Raw genomic sequence first — 19,891 nt, forward strand, 5'->3', positions numbered from 1 at the left:
ATTGCCTTGGAGTCAGAGCGACAAATGGCTGGAAACTCATCTTTAAGATCACAGATTCTGCCGGCGGTGGTGGCACACGCCTTTAATCCCAGCACTCGGGAGGCAGAGCCAGGCGGATCTCTGTGAGTTCAAGGCCAGCCTGGGCTACCAAGTAATTTCCAGGAAAGGCGCAAAGCTACGCAGAGAAACCCTGTCTCAAAAAACCAAAAAAAAAAAAAAAAAAAAAAAAGATCACAGATTCTTCATGAGAATGTCACTTCCCCCAGCATGGAGGGGAAGGGATAGAAGTAGGGGACAGAATGTTAGGGATAACCCTGAAGGCCATGTTAAATGCCATTTTGTGGTCTAGCAAGGATGAGTGGGTTAGGGTAAAATAGGAAATATTTTTGGGGGCAGTGGTGTCACACACCTTTAATCCCAGTATTAGGGAGGCAGAGGCAGGCGGATCTCTGAGTTCAAGGCCAACCTGATCTACATAGTGAGTTCCAGGACAGCCAGGGCTACACAGAGAAACCCTGTCTTGAAAAAACTAAAGATAAAAAAATTAAAAAAAATTTTTTTTTAAAGAAAGAGCAAGAAAGTGCTGATGGGTCAGATATGAGAATAAAGCTAAGGCTTTATTAAATCTAAGAGCCTGGAGTTCAGTACCAGGGACTGTGTGACTTGATGAGAACTAGGAGAGCTAGGGGCCAGGGCATGCATAAAGCTGTCCTTAAATATGTTCACTGTTTATTTATTTATTTAAAAAAACACACTTAGTGAAACTTAAAAAAAATTGAACAGACTAAAACTGAATACACTATAATTGAAAGATGTATTCGCGTGTGTTTTTGTCTCGTCTGTGTAGTTTGTGACACTTGGCTGTCTCATGTGCTAACGGCTTCACAAGGAGCTGCATCAACACAGGCTCAAAGAAATCGAAGGGTGTCCTTTAGAGTCTTTACAGATAAAATTGGCGCCGAGTCCCAGGTCTCTTGGACTCTGGCCTGGTATTGTCCTGCTTTATCAGAGATGGCTTCATGATAGAGATATTTGGTTTCTGAATAAACCCACTAAGGAAGGACCCTGGTTCAGGGATATGGAGTTGGCCTGAAATTCTCCTTACTACAAATTCTACCAGCTAGAGAATACCATGGGCCAGCAATTCCACTCCCAGATAAATTCCATACCCAGAAAAATGGGTACATTATATCCGCCAAAAAGACAGGGGTACGAATGAATGGTCAGAGCAACTTTATTCACAATCATCCAACCGCCTCCCAGCTGACCGGGTAAACAAACAGTGATGTGTCTCTACAACAGAATGCCACACAGCAATAAAAAGGATCAAACCACCAAAGACACAGGGCAGGAATGAATCACAAAAGCATCATGGTGTGAGGAAGAGGCCAGGATTAAGGGTGAATTCCGTGTGACCCAAGCTGCAAGGACAGAAGTCATATTTGTGGTTGCTTCTAGATGAGGGAGACTCACGGGGACATTTCTGGGTGACAGGAATGTTGAAATGTTCTCTAACTTGACCTAGGTGATCGCTACTTTAAGATTCATACACTTCATACAACTATCCCTCAACTGTACATACGTTACAACTCAACTTTTTTAATAAAAAGCCGCATGAAGAAGGAAAGAGGTGGCATCTGTGTCCTGTGGTCGGGTGGCCTGATTTCTCTAGGGTAAGAAGCTTCCAGTACCCAAACTGAGCAAACTGGGAAAGCTGTTAGGTTTTCTCTTGGAAACAGGAGCTGAGGGTTTTGGGGTGTATTGTGGAGAAACCGTTGCACTCTTAATCCTGGAGCCCAGAGACTGCCCCCCAGACTCCCAGAAGGGCACACTGAAGGGTCAGGGCATCAGACATTACTGGCTGCCATTAGGAACTCAGGGCTAGGAGGGCGTGTGTTTCCTGGTGACATTATGGCTTGTGGCCCTCTCAGAGCAGGAAGGTGTGGGGCTGAAGCTGGTCGGGGAAAGGCCTAGAGCCTGAGTTGAGGCAGGTGGGCTGTGAGCCTTTCAGTTTATGGTCTCTGAGAGGAACCCGAGAAGATTCTCAGTCTTGTATCAAATGATTCCCCCAAGAAAAGCCCACACCGATATGCCAATTCTGTGAAGGCAAAACAGAGGAACAGAAACCTATCAGAGGTGACCCACAGTACGCCCTTCCCTCCACCATTGTCAGGAACTGTCTTCTCCTCCCTTTACATCCCATAACCTATAATGGCATGATCTGCGTATTAGAGAGGCCTTGTCTATCTGCCCAGAACATGGGGTAGATGGGACAACGAAGCAGGGTGGGGACAGTGTCCAGTTCCACGTCTGTGGTCTCAAATGACTGTAGTGCTGAAGTCCACAGAGGGAGGCTAACAGCCTGAGCAGAGTCAAGGAGATCGGGCTCAGAAGTTCTCATAATGATGCACAAAGTGGGCCCGGTCCTGCCTGTTGATAAGTTGGCAAGACTTCTCCACATTCTTGGTCATCCCTGGAGGACCACAGCTGAAGACTCCAATCTTGCGAACCTGTCCATGGAGAGATGTGTGTCTTGGAGCCTTGAACTGCCCACTGCCCCGGGAAGTCAGCTTTTCCAGCCTGACCACAGAAAGCAGACTTCTACCCTGGACTCTGGGAAAGTGGCTAGAGCTGGGGGTGGTTATGATAAATCTGCCCCTAGGGTGGGAATTCTCTGCTCAGGATTGAGCTGCGGGGGTCTTGAGGGCCAAGATGAGAAAATTAAATAGGATCCTGGCGGGGGGGGGGGGGGGGGAGAGGGGGATGGACTCACCTGGGGGTGGACTTCCTGCAGAGAGTTGAAGAAAGGTTCAAAGGGAGGGCGGCCAAAGTGGGTGACAGAGCGCAGGCCCGTGAACAAACTCCGGTTCAGCACCTTTTGGAAGTGCCGCTCACAGATGTACTGGGAAGGAAGTGGGGAGGAGGATCATAGCCGGGCATGACTAGGGGGGACCCTTGGCCCTGACAATGGTCCCCCCCGCCCCCCCCCCCCGCCCCCCCCCCCCCGCCCGCCCTACCTACCAGCATGGTGGTCCTGAGGTCAAATTTCTCAGCCAGCTGGGTGATGTAGATGTGCACGGATACCAGGTCCTGGTGGTCATTCTCCTCCACCTCCCGGATGATGTCAGCCAGCCACTCAAACTGCCGCTGGGTCCTTGTCACCCAAATGAAGTAGATCTGAGGACACACACTGGGGCTCAGGGCCAGCTCAGGCCTGGCTCCCTACATTCCGAGATGCTAGCAAGTCTCAGATATCCCATCTAGAGTAATGTTCTGATCTTGGCTTCCAAAGGACAGAGGCCAGCAGAGATCTTTCTGGTCACTCCCCTATCCACCCTCAGTATTTGGCATCTGGGCCACTGGGTGTAATGGTCCCCACAGACCCTGTGGTTGAAAGCCAGGAGTGCTCTGCTACGATGTCAGGACACCATCAGGCCACATATTCCCCATGCAGAGTAGAGGAAGGAGATTCACCTTCTTACAGAGCATGTGGCTGCCCAAGGATGATTTGAAGACCAGGTCTTTGAGGATGGAGGCAAAGGGGGTGACCCCAATGCCCCCTCCTACCAGCACTGACACCTCAAACTTATGCCACTCCTGGTGGCCCTCTCCAAAAGGTCCATCGAGGTACAGCTGCCGAGAGAAGGAAAGGTGAGATGAGCCGGGCCCTGCCCAACTCTGAGGTCAGACATGGAGAAGACTACAAGAGGTAGGGGACAGAGCACCTCATCCCCCTCTCAGACTAACTTCGTCATGATTGGACACCTAGTGTCAGAACAGAGGGGGAAGGGGCATTCCCAGGGATGGGCACCTTTGGGTATTTGGCCACTGGGGATGAGTAGATCTCCCTGAGGCGAGTAGTCCAGGGTCCCACAGCCCGGATGTGCAAGCTGAGTGTGTCTTCATGGGGCGCAGAGGTCAGCGTGAAGGGGTGGTACTCATTGGTCCCCAGACCCAGGCAGGCGATCCGCACCCACTGCCCTGATTTGTACTCAAACGCCTGGGGTCGCTGGAACTGCAGGTGGGTCACTCCTAGGGGTCATAGGTAGAGAAGAGCCCGGATTAGAAACTGTCCCTGAAGACCGGCCGGTACCTGTTCTTTCTACACAGAGGGCCTCGAAGTCACGTGGCCTAGGCAGATGGATTCCCGGTGCCCACAGTAGTTGGGTCTCCTCTGTTTCCTGGGTAGCTTAAGAGTTGGGCTTCTCTGACCCAATCCGGTGTCTTTCCTCTCTCCTTCCTCATCCCACAGAGGGTGAAGGCTCATAGCATTGCCAGAAAACAGCCTACAGGGTGGAGGGGCCTTCAGATCCCAGAGGCTTATCAAACCTTCCCACCTGAGGGTGACTTCCATGGTGGGAAGTATCTGCACACCCTCTAGCTGGCTAGTGTCTATTGCCACCACAGCTGAGCCTCGGGCTTACTTCTGTTTGTTGAAAAAGAAGGTTTAAAAGTTGTGGAGGGTATGAAAGGCTACTTTAACTTAACCCTTAAGTAATCTAGACTGAAATAAGAATGAACTGAGATTGAGTTCTTTGCAATGCGAATCTTGGAGTTTAGACGACCTTATGGTACCTGACACCTCCCACCTTCCTCCATAGTGCTTCTCATCTCCATAACAGCCAATCCAGACACAACGGCAGTCTGGCTGCCAGGGCTGTTTGCCTCTCTCTGGTGCGACGACTGCCTTCCCTGGGCTCTCCTGAACCAGGCTACAAACTGGAAGTCTTCCTCATCCTGGAACTTGTCTGTATCATTTTTACCTGCACCTTCCCATCATTGCTTCTCACGGTCTGCAAGTCCTTCTCTTTTTTAAAGACTGGTTGTGTTTCTAATTAGGTGTATAGATGTTTGTCTGTGTGTAGGTCTTGTGAGTGCAGGTTCCCATGAAGGATAGAAGAGGGCACTGTATTCCTTGGAGCTGGTTATGAGCCGCCTGCCATGGGTGATGGGAGCTGAACCCAGGTCCTTTGAAAGAGCTGAGCTATCTCCCCAGGCCCTTGTCTGTAAGGTTCATGAGGAACTAAGCATAGCCCTTCTTGGGATACCATTTCAATCAGAAAAATCTTCAGGGCTCAGGGGTCCTCAAGAGGATGTCAGAAGTAGGGGTCAAGAAAGCTGAGGCGCCGACTGGTTCTCCTCCGTGTGTGTGTGCATCAGACCCGTCCTTACCTGAAGGCAGCAGCTCAGCCTTCACCACGCTGATCTCCACCTTCTTCCGGCTCAGGCTCACCAGCTTGTCCCCTCCGTAGATAATTGCCGGGACCAGGAAGTAGATGTGGAAACTGGGCAGTTGGATGAGGGCATAGCTGCCGTGGATGATAAGCTGGAAACAGAGACAGTTAGTATGGCACCGCCCAGCCAGGCCCCACCTTCCTCCTCCTTGCCAGGCACGGCGCACCCAGGCACTGGGGTCTGGTCTTGGTAGATGGGCTGGCACAGACCCCGGTGTGGGTTCTCAGATCTCAGGATGGCAGTCCTTGTGTCTAATTCGCTTTACTCCCTACTTTACCCTCCCTTTCCATCCCAAGTGTCCCCCCGCCCCCCCCCCCAGGGTCCAGCCCTGCCCTTCGGAGGGCCTCACCAGGGCATAGAGCACAACATAGAGGTGGTGGGTCAGCCAGAAACCCCGGAAACTGTGGCGGCGGAAGTGATGGGAGGCAAAGACGTACATGATGGCCAGGACCAGGAGCAGCAGGACTCCTGACATGCCTGGGAGTAGGAGGGCAGGGTCAGTGGGTATCCTCAGAACCTCAGCCTGAGCTGAAAATAGAGCGGGACCCGGCACCACACCCCTTCTACCCGACGTCTACTCTCATTCCTTCAGGGCTCCAGAACAGAGTGTCTGTAGGGGCTGGAGCTGGGGCTGGTCTGTCAGGAAGGAGCCTCTGGCTACACAGACCAGTGTGTATTCAGGGAGAGGAGACACGGGAGGAAGGTGGAATGTTCAGATCCCACATGCAGCCCCACTTCCTACCTGGAACTGTCTCAAAGAACCACCAGTAGTACTTCCGTGGAAGCTTGGACCTGGGGGGTGAAGGCACAGTGAGCCTCCAGCTGGGCAGAAGGGACATCACTGCCCACAACACAGCCTGACGCTGGCCCTGATGGCTGAGGTTAAGAGGACTCCACCAAGATGGCTAAGAGAGCCTTCCAAGGAACATCGTGTCCATTGTCATGGTCCTGTCCTCTCCGCACCCACCACTGCTTTTCTTGTTATTCTATCTTACAGTCTCTTCCTGCAGTCAGCCTTGCCTCCTGGAGTACTTGGATTATTGTTCTGTGAGATGAGTGACGCCAACACCAAGTTCATAGCAGAAGTGTTGGGCAATTGCACATATCTGGTCAGCCCTGCTCTCTGGCACTTGAATGAAACACCCAACACATGGTGTTTAAATATTTGCCCGACCAGTGGAAATCAAACTGAGATAGTAAACTGTGTGTCAGATATATATGAGAAAGAGACTCTGATGTCACTTCTTAAGGTCCTTTCCTGGCCAACCACAGCTAACTTCCTTCCTGGAGAGAAAGTGGTCACCTTTCAGCTTCCCCATGAGGGATAGCTTTGAGCCTTTGTGCACTGAGCAGCTACTGTGATCATCTATTTCTTTTCTATTACACCCTTAGGCCCACCCAGAGGACCCTAGGGGTGCCGTCCCATGAACTGACCCATCATTCACGAAGACGTTAGGGAAGACGCAGGTCATCAGGCTGAGGGGACTGATTGAGAAGATGTACACATTGAGCACATGGCCAACACTGTGCAGAACTGAAAGAGAGAGACATCGCCATCAGCGATATTAACTGGGACCAAGTCTACTTCCATCCCAGGAGCCACATACCAGCCAGGACAACTGCAGCCATAGCAATCCAGCGATGGAAGTCCACAGCGGCATCAAAGGGAATGTAGCGGTTGAGGAAGGTCTCCCGCAAGAAGGTGATGAGGTTGCGACACATGGTGAGCAGGATGTAGGAAAACATGAAGGAGATGCTGGCCGCCGTGCCCCGGGAAAGGATAATGCCCACATAGGTGGTCTCTTCAATGTCCGTGGGTGGTGAGGCAAAGCCATAGTCTGGGGTCAGAGTTGAGGCAGATAAGCATAGCACACAAGACAGGATCCCGAGCCTGAGTCAGAATGCCCGGGCCCTGCCATCCAGACGCTGAGGACTGGTAAGGGCAGCCAGAGGACTCTTCACTCCCTCCTGAGGTATGGCATGTTCCCTGCCCACTGCCCACAACCTGGCACTCTTACAGTAGGCACGGTCTGCAAACAGACCCACGCAGATGGCTGAGAAGATTGTGGCGCACATGATGTGGCGCCGGTAGTTCTCTATGAAGCGCTTGAACTGCTGTAGCTTCTGGGCCAGGAAGCCTCGCTGCATCTTCTCCTGCAGGGCCTCCGTGTACAGCCGGGGAGAGGGCCCCACTGCCCTGCAGCAGTGATAGACAGAGCACTGGTAAGGAAGGGGCTCCTTGGCTTCCCCTCAGTGCCACCCGCGAATGAAGACCTGGTGACCATGAAGGATGGGTCATAACAGTGGCAGAAATGCAAGCAGACCCTACACCCCCAACCCTTTATCGCCATTGTTACTTGTTCCAAACACTCTCTCCTCACACTCTATCTCCTCCTCCTCCCTGTCTCTCTCTCTTCTACACCTCCGTCCCTTGCTCTCTGCACTGGCCAGCTTCCGTACAGCAGAAGCCAGGAGACCTCTTGATGCCATGGGGGAGGTGCTTTGAGCATCTTGCCCGAAGATGAGTTTAGAGGCTGAGTGAAGATGAAGTCATTTGACACTCCAACCCTCCAGCGCGTGACCCCGAGGGAAGGTCAAGGAGCCGCTTCCTCACCAGTGTCCTGCCTCTCGTGCTACAGTCCCTGACTGTTCACTCTGCAGAAGATGCAGCGGGTTTCCTGACCCAGACACTAGAGCAGTTCAGGGGTTTCCTGGAGACTCACATCTGATGCTGTATCATGTGTACCAAATGGAAGGGGATTGGAGGCGGTGTGTCAGGGCTCAGAGACCCCAAAATATCCTCCCAAGCATCCTTGTACTCAGGGATCTAGGGAATACTCACTTTTTGCCCATCCTCTTCTTTAGGCCAGTGTTTCCCAGCTCTGGGGTTTCTAAGTCAGGGAGCACCTGTTCCCGTGGGCAGGAGCTAAAAGAACATGGAACCTGTTTTCTTCTGGCCGTTACAGCCAGGATAAGAACTGCCGTGTCAAAGTTGGGATGGAGTCCAGGGAAGGACCCTGAGACCAGGTAGGGACACATCGGGATAAACAGCAACAATTTGCTCATCTGTCCTTAGGATGACTCAGGCCCGCAGTGGCCGGGAGAGAGCCAAGCTCTTGAGCAACACCAGGCTGTAGGGAGCAGCCGGAGTTTGGGCTGACACGGACCTTGTGGTAAGACGGCAAATATCTGACCAGTGTGACTGACCGGCCAGCTCTGCTCCCTTTGTTTACATGGATCTAACCAAGGAGACCACCCAGGCCCTACGCACCGGTTCCCAGGAGTCCGGGTGATGAACGAGACTCTACAGCCACTGCTTTGTTTGAAGATGTCCCCAACGCCTGGAAAGGAGAACAGGAGCCCCAGTTGGCTTCTCCACAAGGGCGGAGAGTGGGGTGGGAGATTGTCCTCTGCTCCTGGGCCCTGAAAGGCTGCCTCAGCCCTGGGTGGTGACTTAATCCTGTCAGATCTCTGGCTTCAGCCCCATTTCCCTCCTGTGCACATTGGGTACTCACTGAACATAGGGCAGTCAGTGTGGTAACTTGGTGAAAGAAAAAGGGGCCACCCTCTGGACAGACAGAACTCTGCATGCCCTTTGTGAAAAGAAAACAAGGCCCCCTCCTCTGGCCAGACACACCCCAGGCCAGTGCCCATGGCTCCCCCTTTGGCCTCATGAGCAACTTTGTGGAATATACAACTTGTCTCTGAGTATCCATGCTCAGCTTGGTGCTAAGCACCAAGGACTCAGAGGAAAGAAAACAAGGCCTAGGTGGTATCCACCAGGAACTCTGTTTTGAACACTCATTGTCTTCCTGGTTCTGAATGTTCCTTCCACAGTCACACACCTCCAGCTCCACCTTTGACACAGAGCTTCGTGAAGCGGAGATCACTGTCGTGGTCCCGCAGCATGAAGTGGAAGTCCTCCCAGGTCAGCTCCTCCTTGTCCTGGAAGCCGGACTCCCGGAACATGGACTCCACCACCTCAGCCAGCTGGTCCTTGGACAGGCAGTTGTTGGAGATCTCGATGAAGGACCTGGAGGAGAACAGAAACCGAGTAGCTATTATCCAGCAAGGTCAGGCTCGGGCAGGTCTGAGATGGGGTTACTTCCTGTGGTTACCAGCAACCTGGGAAATGGCACTGGGAGGTGCTCATTCAGCCTGAAGGTGACACTAAGTTGGGTGAGGTGATGGACACAGACTCAAAGGACCTTGACCGCTTAGGAAAAGCATCCCCCACTCGCCCCCACCCTGCCCAAAGGAATGAAAACAAATGGTAAAGAATAACACTTGCTGCAGAGACTGGTCCAGGACATCTGATGCTCCTCTCCCGTGATAGACTTGCTGCCCACTCTCTTCTGTGGACGCCCACACCCATCCACCCCAGGGACCCCACCTTCCCATCCAGAGAGGACACTGGAGTGTGGGAGGGGCACAGCTGTAATGGCGGCTCCTTTTTACGCCAATACCCCAGAGCATGTGGAGTACCCCCTCACTCTGTTTTCTTATAGGACTGTAGTATTACAGGATGAGAAAACAGAAGCTGCCATTGCTGACCTCCTTCTGGATTTTTCTAAAACCTAACCAGGACTGGACCGGCTGTGACATACTGGTGAAGTACAGGCTGTAGTCATTTTTGCTCTTTTGGAAGTCTACGCTGGGGGGCTGGAGAGATGGCTCAGCAGTTAAGAACATTAGATCTTCCAGGGGACCCAGGTCCAGTTTCCAGCACCCACATGGCAGCTCACAGCTGTCTATAAATTCTAGTTCCAGGGATCTGACACCCTCACACAGACATACATGCAGGCAAAATACCAATACACATAAGATAAAAATAAATAGATCGATAAAACCTCTGAAGTAGTCGTGGTAGTGGTGGTGGTGGTGATGGTGGTATTCGTCTGTGTGGGGTTGGGATTGTCAGGAAAAGGTAATGAATGTTAAAAGTCGTGGGAAGGCATAAAGAGACAGGCACTTTAAGAGAATCTGGGCTGCTGTGCTCATCTCTTCACTCACACTAATTTCACTTTTTCAGTCAACTATGTACCAAATGCCTACATGTTAATCTCAACCTGGAGAAAGCAGATTCAAGAAGAGATGAAAAGCCAGATGTTGGTGGCCCACACCTTTCATCTCCTCACTCAGGAGGCAGAGGCAGGCGAATCTCTGAGTTTGAGACCAGCCTGATCTGCAGAGCAAGTTCCAGGACAGTCAGAGCTATACGGAGAAGCCATGTCTCAGAAAAGAGGAGGAGGAGGAGGAGGAGGAGGAGGAGGAGGAGGAGGAGGAGGAGGAGGAGGAGGAGATATGACTTGTGGTGCTCAAGGGGGGCTTGTTACTAAGATTCTGTCCTCGGGAATGAGAAATTGAAGATGCCCACAGTTGCTCTTTATTGGCATTTTAAAACTAGGACGATGTTTCTGGTGATTTTAGACAGTAGATACGGACCCTGTTAGAGGTAGGGACCTGCCTAGGTAACCTTTTGAAGGTGGAGGTCTTGAAAATCCAGGATGCAGTGTGTACCACTCAGCATCCTGCCCGCCCTCCTCTGACCTAAATTGCTTTACTATTTAAAACATCAAGATGTTAGAGGATTGGAAAGGCCCAGCCTGTACCGCATCATGGTGAAGAATTCATCCTTGGAGAGGAAGCCATTGGCATCCAGGTCATACATGGTAAACATCAGGTGGGACTTATCCTCTGGGGAACCTAGGAGAGAAAGGGGATACAGGCCATCATCTCCTTGCTAACAACCCCGTGAGTCCTCAGATGCTCTGCTAGTCCCTACCCCTACCTTTCATGAAGACCACCAGGATGTCCAGGAACTCCCGGAAGGATAGGTAGCCATTGCCATCCTTGTCGGCCAGAGAAAACATGGACTCCACAAACATGTCCTGGGGCTTGAGGCCCAGGGACTCCGCAAACTCGGCCCTGCTCAGCTCACAGGTCAGGGCCTCACGGACTTGCTGGGATGAGTCCAGGGGCAGAGTCCCTGCATCTGCCTGGTTGATGTCCAGCACCTGTACTCGGGCAGCCCCAGAGAGGGAGAGAAGGAGGTGAGGCCTGGGATGGAGGCGGTTTAATGACTTCATAGCTCCTCAATGTGCACTCCAGAAAACCCAGCCCCTGAGGCTTAGACATGCCGATTTGGGGCTCTGCTCCCCTATAGTAGGGCCAACTGACGCTCTACAGGCTTTGGTCTTCTCTCCAGACCCAAGCACCATTCAGCAAAGGTAGCATTGGTAGGGGAGGAAAGGGTAAGAGGCAGGGAACAGAGCTGGGGGACGAGCTAGAGGCAGAAGATAGTGGCTATGACATGCAAACAGTGAAGGGCCAGGCCTGCAGGCTCATGCCAACTCAGATAGCACTGCCCTGTGCCTAGAACCTGATCCCTGTCAATGTGCAGAGAGGTTCAAACTAACCCATTACCACCATTCACCAATGTACTGAGGCTCTAAGCCCTGCTTACAGAGTCTACATCAGCATCATCTGGAGAGACTTGTTAAAATGAAGCTCCCTGGGGCTCATCCCCAGAGCTCCTCATTCAGTCTGTTTGGGGAGGAGCCCGAGAACCAGCACTTATAACAAGTTTCCAAGCGAACTGACGCCACTGGTCCAGGGGGACCGTCTGAGAATCCATCAGGTCCACTGCTGATTAGACGAGGAAGTGGGGATAGAGAGACAAGAACGTGTGACTTGCTTAAAGATCTAACCCAGACCGTCTGTCTGTCTCTAGCCTGCAGGGTGAAATCTTAGTTCCCATCCAGCTCAGGTTGGTTCCATCCCCTGTGCCAGGGCTAAGTCATGGCACCTGAGCAAAAAGGTGTCTGAAGAAGATCTCCAAGATGCCTGCCCGCTGCTGCTTGGTCACAGCCTTCCTAAACAGCTCCTTCTCGTCCATCTCAGCTATGCGGAGATCCGGAGCCCAGCAGATGCAGATGTTTTGCAGCTGCTGCACAAAGGCACCTCGCTCCTCTTCGGAGTTAAACAGCAGCACCTGTGTTGGAGAAAGGGCTTCATCACGTCTGGAGCTGGCTCTTCTTCAAAGTCACTTCAAAGGACCTCAGGTTGAGGGAGGAAGAGAAGTCTCTTCCCTGACCATCCAAGGATGGTCACGTCAGTCTGGGAGTTCCTGGAAGGAGCCTCCTGCAGCATCAGCCGTGGACACCGAGCTGAGATGACTCCCTTAGGAGAGGGGATACATGTGAAAACAGCCCACAAAGGGAGGCAGGAGGAGCTGTACCAGGTCATACTCCTTGGGGATCTTGAGCAGCAGGGTGCGGCGTCCTCGGTTGTTGGACAGGATGAGGTTGACCTGCTGTGGGGGCCGCAGCTGGATGGTGCGGAGCACCGTGAGGCGTTTGTCAAGGACCTGCAGACACCTGTCTGGGAACAGCTGGATGGTGACAGGATAGCTCCTCTCCTTGGGGCCTGGCCACTCCATCACTGAGGAAAGGACCATGGCGAATCAGCAGAGGTCTTTGAGCCCATGCCATTCTCTGATGCATTTCTACTGAGCCTGGCTTCCACCCCACTCTGTGCCTTGGATCTTACTCTCAGGCTCCAGGCCCCCTTCCCTCCTTCCATTCCTGAGTCATCTCACCTGACACTCCATCACTGTCTGTCTCCTTCTTCAGACTCTCTTTGCCTTTCTTTTGTAGCTTCTTGCGCTCTTGGTTCCGGAAATGAGCCACCACCCCAGCGACAACCAGACTCACTGAAGGGGACCGGAAGAGACCAGTGAGAGGGGAGGAGAACCCTCTGCTCATAACTCCAGGGAGTCGGGGGCTTCGGCTCCTCCTCCTCAGACGCCCAAGGCTCCCTGAGCCTGGCTCACGCTATGCAAAGGAGCTAGCCCTGCCATCCAACAAGTAAAGGGGGACTGGGCCAGTCGGGGAAGAGGAGGAGGCCAGAAAGAGAGAGAGACAGGGAAAGGCAGAGGGCTCACCTAAGGGAAAGCAGCAGAGAACCACAATGACGATGCCATAGCCAGCACCACTGCCCTCAAAGTAATCGATCACAGTAAGCGGCACACACTCGGGCAAGCCTTCCGTGGAGAGTTGCTGAGGCTGGGGGCAGGGTGCACCTGAGGGACAAGCCACGGAAGAGCTCAGGGCCCAAGACTCCCACTCCTTAGGTGAGCCTCTTGCCCTGTCTTAGGAAAGACCAAATACCTTTTCCCACTCCAAGGTCCCACCTCTCTGGAACTTGTTCCCCTCAGAAGACCCCTCCCATATCTAATTTCTCAGCGTCCACCCCAGCCTGATGGCTAGGTCTAGCCCTCATGCCAGCACAGACTGTAGTGTAGGAAGCAGCTTACGGACCTCGCAGCCACCCACGGAAGGAACGTGGCTCCCTGTACAGCACCAGGTGACTCTGCCCCCATAGCATTACTGTCTGTCCCCCCCCCCCACTACTCACCTTCCTGCCAAAAGAAAACATTGGGCTGCAAGGCGCTGGGGTCCACATTGGAGACCGCTACAAGCACATCCCGCAAGGTGGTGTTTCTGATTTCTGCAATCTCCTCCTTGGAGAACAGCCTAAATGGGAGAAAGACCATTGCTGGGATAGGAAGCGGATTTCAGTCCTCCAAGGACCCCAGGCCCAAGGACTCATGTCAAGAAAGAGACTGGAGTGGACAGAAGGGTGTGGTAGGGCCCTGGATTCAAGCCTGTGGGGGCTGTCTAGGGTCTCAGGCAGAGAGTCTGGATCCCCAGGCCAAGGTGAAGTCTGAGGCTCAGCCAGGCCTTACCCATTCCTAGTGTTCTCGAACCAGTAACGGTCCCCATCCCGTAGCCTCACAAACTGGTCAAAAATGATGTTGCTGAACAGAGGTCCAGGGTCCCCGTGGCTCTCCAGGAGTCCACCCAGGAGTAGTTCCAGCTGGGACAGGTCCTGGTTGTACAGAGCAGCTGTGGCCTCCAGCACCTGGAGCATCATGGGAGGTAACAGATGTGTATGTAGACTCCCCAACAATGTCATCAGTAAAACTGCAACACTGAGAGTAACTACCTTATAGTATTCTTATGTAGATTAAGTGAGTTCACCATGTAGAGGGTTTGGAAGAGTAGCACCATAGGAAGTTTTAGCTGCCATTATCTTGTGTATGTATGTGTGTGGGGGCACATGTTCTTGCACATGAGTCTGTGTGCATGTAGATGGCAGAGGTTGACACTGAGTGTTTTCCTCAATCACTCTCCACATTATTCTTTGAGACAGGGTCTCTCCCTGAACCTAGATATCACTGCTTTGGCTGGATTGGTCGGCCAGAAAGGTCTAGGGTTCCACTTATTTCTGCCTTCCCAGAGCTGGGATCACAGGGACATCCCAGCTTTTTATATAGGTGCTGGAGATCCAGATTCACGTCCTCATGCTTGTTATTAGGTTAATAACATGTAATAAGCATGTTATCAACTGAGCCATCTCCCCACCCCTAGCTGTTATTATTATTATTATGTTGTTGTTGTTGTTACTGACCTGAGGTTCTACTTTGGGGTTGAGAGCACTCCAGTTCTTTGGAGGCTCCAGTCCCAAGGCCAGCAGAGCCTGGCTATAGCTGGGCAGCCCCATATCTCGGCCTCGTTGAATACTGCTAGCCACATAGTCCGTGCGAGAGAATCTGTCTGGGCCAGGCCAGTAATCTGAAAAGAGACCAGACTTTGAGTCAGTGACCCAAACCTCTGTTGCCTTGCATCCTTCTACCTAGCTGTCTAGACCTCTACCCGGCCTCAGTACCCAGCACTCCTCTACAGGACACCAGTGACCCTGTTTGGTGTGGAGCCAATGACACCATGTGTGATCGGGGACAATTTTTCTAAAAAGATCACCTAAGACTCAAGAGAATTTTTTGATACCAACCAGAAATTCCCATCTCTGTACCTCCTGACTTTATAACAGGACTGGATAGGAACCCGTAAGACCTAAGTTAACCCCAGAGATGATGCTCACATGTGGTGCTGCTCCCAGGGCCCCCTCCATATTCAGGCATAGTTAACACAATAAAAGCAACACAAAACTATAAATTAAGGGGGGACGGGGACAAATTTCAATTTCTTCTGACATCTGTCTGAAGTCTGCGAGTGTATGTCTGTGTGTCTCCATCATCGGGACCTTAGGTCTGCCTGCTGACTAACCCAGAAGGATCCTCAGTCTCCCAGCTGGGACACCCCACCCTCGGCGCTCACCTCTCAGGTCTTCAACCACTATCCTGTCCTCCAGCTCTGAAATCTGGGAGGCCATTCCCAGCAGCAGCTGATCCACCTCCTGGGCACTCTTCAGATTGGGGTTCTGAAAGTAAACAATACCCTCAAGATTTTTACCCTGGACCACAGTAGCACTCCAAGACAGAAGGCCCTCTCTGGTCTCTAGCTCCCCTCCTCTCCCCTCCCCTCCCCCTTGCCCCTCCTTTCTCTCTCCCACTCCCCTTTTCCTTCCTCCTCTCTATCTTGGTAGACTGCCCAGGCCTTGAACACCTGGGTACTAGCAGTAGTCCTGCCTCAGTTTCCCAGGCAGCAGGCACATTGCCCTGTGCCTAGGCAAGTCCAGACTCTCCTGGGCAAGTCTCCCCAGATAATGTTCTCTACCTTTAACTCCCTACCTGCAGCCCCACTGCTCAAGAACCCACAGTGGTACTTCTCCAAGCTTTTATGGTAAATGATGGTGACCAGGGCTCCACTCTCCGGCCCTGACCCCATGCTGACCTCTCGGATCCAGTAGCTGTTGCAGACCCTGAGAGCTGGAGCACTGCCAGAACCTTCCTTCGGGAATTTCCGGAAATGACAGCTGGAGTTTCTGAAACGGAGTGCCAATAAAAATACAATGGAGGAATTCAGGGCAGAAGCTGAGATGGTGAATGAGGTGAGCAATTCTGGGGACTGGCCGGGAGTGAAGGATGACCCACGAACTTTCTTGAACCAAAGCATTTGGAGATAGAGTGATCTCTATGACCTGTGGGTGGTGGGAGGTGAAAAGGTACCACAGCCACAGACATACCCACACTCAGAAACCAAAACGCGGTTATTAGGAGAGCTGAGGGATTTCCTATGGAACCCAAACCTCCCCCTCCCCAGGATCCTGTTTCAGTCCCCGCCCCATTCCACTTCTCTTCTGATGAAACTATGGGGGGTTTGCAAACCCCAAGCCCCAAGCCCACTCACGGACCACCTACTTCCAACACTGTGTGGCTCCACCAGTCTTCCCTTACCTCATGTAGACCCCAGGGGGCACCATGGTGGAGAAGAACTGCTCAGAGGCCACCACGAACTCTGGGGAGATGCTGGGGTCCATGAAAGGGCGGTACCCTGCACGAAGACAGGTGCCTAACCTCACACCCTGGCATCACAGATCTACCTTTCTTTCCTCTATGAGTCTTCAGCTTAGGTATCGTCCCCCCCCTTCACAACTCTCCCTTACCTGAGTACTCTGGGGGTGTTTTCTGCAGGAAGCTGGGCAACCATTGGTACAGAGCAATGTTCTGAGGGTTAGTGAGAGGAAAGGAGAAGTTGGAATGAGCCTATGGGGAAGGAAGTCTTAGGTGCAGAGATGAGACCCAGCGAAGGCCAGTTGTGCGGGATAGAGGAGCAGGCACTAAACTATAATCACAAGCAAAATCGCCCATATAAACATTTTCCAGGGGATTTTCATAGTTTTCTAGACATTAACCCCTATGGGAATAAGGGCCTCCTGGAAAGGAACATCGGGGGAGGGGCGTTGTCCAAGACTGGGGAAGCCTTGCTGGGGGAGCAGAGCCTCCCTGGATCCTGCACACAGGTGGGCAAGGGGCAGGCGGCACCACTCACCTGGTAGGTGGCAATGACCCTCTTGCGCGCATGCTGGAACAGCTCCTCATCCCCCCAATGTGGGTGCTCCTGCGCCAACTTCCTGGCACACAGGTTGTGGTAGCGAAACCACAGCAGTCCCAGCGCCTGCAGGAAGGGCTCCCTGTTCCCGTGCTGGGCCCCAAAGGCTGCATCCATGTGGAGATGGTGGGGGGTGGAGGAAGAAGATGAAGGACACCATGAGCCAGGGGAGCCCAGACCCACAGGCAGACCCCTCCAGCCCAGCCCTCCACCCATCAGCCTGATGCCTCCAACCCTGCTCCTTCTGCCAGGACCCTTCAGTCTCACCGTACATCCCCTGCGGTCCTCCCTGTCCCGTGGCGGGGTCCGGTGCCATCCACATGAGCAGTTGGTCCTGGGACTCCCGTGGGAATGCGGGGTCAGGCCCTGACGCCAGCTGTCCTCCTGAGAAGCTCCTCAGCGTGTCGCTCCAGGAGTGAGAGGAGCCATAGATGGCACTGCCATCCAGCCAGCCGGTCACCTGGTTGGTCTGTGGCAATATGTGGGTGCGTGGGGTTAGGTGCCTGCGGGTGGGAAAGAGCCTCACCCTGCCCAGCCTCCCCAGCCCGACTCCAGGCCTCCAGCGGATTCAGCTGCAGACTCTCTTCCCGCCTGCCTGACTGCCTGGCCTCACCAGGTCCCGGGGGTTGCTGGGGCTCTGTCCAGTCTTGCGGTCCCAGCGGCTCCTCTGAAAGGGCAGCACCACGTTCCCGCGCTTGTCAGGGTCGAACACCGGATCTCCACGCGGGATGTAAATGTTAAGGAACTCTGCAGGGCAGCCTGGCGTTTCCACACTCACCAGGTCCGAGAGCACGTGGTAGCCTGGGTTAAGAGGACAACTTGGTCAGCCAATCATCTGGTCCTGCTCTTCTTAGGACCAGGAAGGCTTCTAGTAATTCTCAGGGCACAGAAGGCAGAGGTCAGAGCACAAGCGCCAACGCCGTCTATTGGGTTATCCCCTACGAGCCTCGAGCCTCTAATGTGCAAACAGAACGGAGCATTCTCTCCTGAACATGCCAACGTTGCTACGACAATCAAAAATGATAGGATTAACAAGCTCTCTTCACCTCTGCGTGGCAGTCGTTAGAGTCGTGAGCAGAGCAAATGGCCAGAGGGCATCCAGTTCCTAAGAGTTCGGGACCCTAAGAGTTCCTAAGAGTTGGGTTTAGAGCAAGGTGTAAGAGAAAGATCCCCGCACCACACCCAAGTACTCAAAGATGACAGAAGAAGCGCTTCTTAGAAAATATTCTTTTCCTGCGAGTTGCGGTGGGACTCCCAGGGTCCTTTCCCTGGCACTCAGTGAGCTCCAGATCCACCCTGGTTTCCTCCTATACTTACCAAAGAAGACCCCCAGCACTGTGCGGTTGTGGACGGACGCCAGTCCGGCTCTGCCTTGAGTGACAGCATCGCTTAGCCGCCGAGGGTTGGGCAGCAATGGCTCCTCCAGAGCCTGATAAACGCCGTCAGCGTAATTCGCAGGTACTAGGCGCTGCAGGCGCGAGCCTGGAGGAGCCAGAGAATTGAGCTGGATCAGGGCTCCCGGTCCCAAACCCAGGCTGAGAATCAATCTCTCTCTCTCTCTCTCTCTCTCTCTCTCTCTCTCTCTCTCTCTCTCTCTCTCTCTCTCTCTCTCTCTCTCCCCCCCCCCCCCCCGTCCCAGGAATGCACAAGAATGTGGTGTGAATGCAATCCCACTGGCTACCACACTCCAACTGCAGACCCGCACTGCTGCGACCCTGCCCTCCGCGCAGAACCCAGGATTTACCGGCAGCACCGCGCCGGTGGTACTTGAGATTGTTAAACCAGCCATCATAGCGCTGCACTTCCCAGGGCAGTGAGGGTGCATCCTGGCCACCTGTGGGAGCAGAGAGTCTTCCACTTAGCACTAACCTCTCAGAGACCCCTCCATGACATCATGGGCGTAGAGTCCTTCCCCAGCTGGCTAGCTCCTCCCAACTAACTCCATTTCCAATTCTTCCACAAAGCGGGAGGCCTCCGGAGAAGTCTTCTTGCATCTCACAAACCGGATCGGAGGTGGACCAGCCTTTCCAGCTTCCAGGTGCCAACTGCACCTCTCCTTTTCCACACTCCCATGGGACACTGGCTGATCCTTCTCAGCTAGAGGTCCCATCTACTTACCTGCTGGACCCAGGAGTCCAGTTAGCAGAGTGCCCAGGAGCACTATTGTCTTGGGGCTTGTTGGAAGCATGCTGTCCCTGCAGCCTCGAGGTGGGAGGTGGACACACACCCCTACAGCTGGTACTGGAAGAGGAGCGCAAAAGCGTTACTCAGGTCCTACATCTTCATGATGCTCTTTCTGGGACAACCTGGGAGATATTGAGACTGTCCCCCATCCTAACCCTGCTGATTTCAACCATAGGAACACCCCCGGGCAGGAGTCCTTTGGGATGCCTAGTCTCTAGTAGGACTGTCTCAACCTCCCGGGGCTTTGCTCCAAAACCTGGTACTCTCATTCCAATTTCTCACATACTGCTTCTACCGGAGGCGGCAGAAAAGTGGGAGGGGCTAATGAACTGAGAGCCAGGGACCCGCAGCCGACCTCCTTCTCAAATCTGCAGTGAAGGCCTGTGGGAAAAGGAGAGGGCTAGGAGGACCCAACCTTAGGGTAAGGCTCCGGTCGCTTCAACCGTCTTCCGTGTTCTTGGAGACTTGGTTTCTTTGCTCTGCTCCCCCCGCACTCCACTCTCTCAGTTCCGAGAATCTTCACACTTCCTGGATGCACTTTCAACCTTCACTCTGTCTCCTGTCTAGCTGGTGTCAGCTCAGGACACAGCTCCAGGTGTGAATGTGGGGACCAAAGA

General features: G+C 53.2%; 1 protein-coding gene across 1 annotated transcript; it reads right to left on the minus strand.

Moving 5' to 3' along the window:
• Nucleotides 1-1,212: 1,212 nt before the first annotated feature.
• On the minus strand, nt 1,213-19,879 carry Duox2 (dual oxidase 2). Its single transcript, XM_076570500.1, has 34 exons — nt 19,690-19,879; nt 19,209-19,331; nt 18,835-18,924; nt 18,408-18,572; nt 17,704-17,891; nt 17,358-17,559; nt 17,031-17,197; nt 16,645-16,705; nt 16,436-16,532; nt 15,933-16,023; nt 15,417-15,519; nt 14,710-14,873; nt 13,985-14,160; nt 13,654-13,772; nt 13,181-13,318; nt 12,836-12,949; nt 12,476-12,678; nt 12,044-12,229; nt 11,027-11,252; nt 10,848-10,941; nt 9,081-9,268; nt 8,507-8,576; nt 8,078-8,161; nt 7,254-7,432; nt 6,843-7,073; nt 6,670-6,769; nt 5,978-6,027; nt 5,585-5,712; nt 5,173-5,326; nt 3,812-4,032; nt 3,475-3,633; nt 3,022-3,177; nt 2,774-2,902; nt 1,213-2,510 (listed from the first exon to the last, which is right to left on the minus strand). Exons 2-34 carry the CDS (start codon nt 19,276-19,278, stop codon nt 2,388-2,390), a joined length of 4,626 nt encoding a protein of 1,541 aa, XP_076426615.1. The 5' UTR covers nt 19,279-19,331; nt 19,690-19,879; the 3' UTR covers nt 1,213-2,387.
• Between the last annotated feature and the right edge of the window lie 12 nt (nt 19,880-19,891).

The sequence above is a fragment of the Peromyscus maniculatus genome, chromosome 4, assembly GCF_049852395.1.
Source record: "Peromyscus maniculatus bairdii isolate BWxNUB_F1_BW_parent chromosome 4, HU_Pman_BW_mat_3.1, whole genome shotgun sequence".
NCBI classification, from domain to species: Eukaryota; Metazoa; Chordata; class Mammalia; order Rodentia; family Cricetidae; genus Peromyscus; species Peromyscus maniculatus.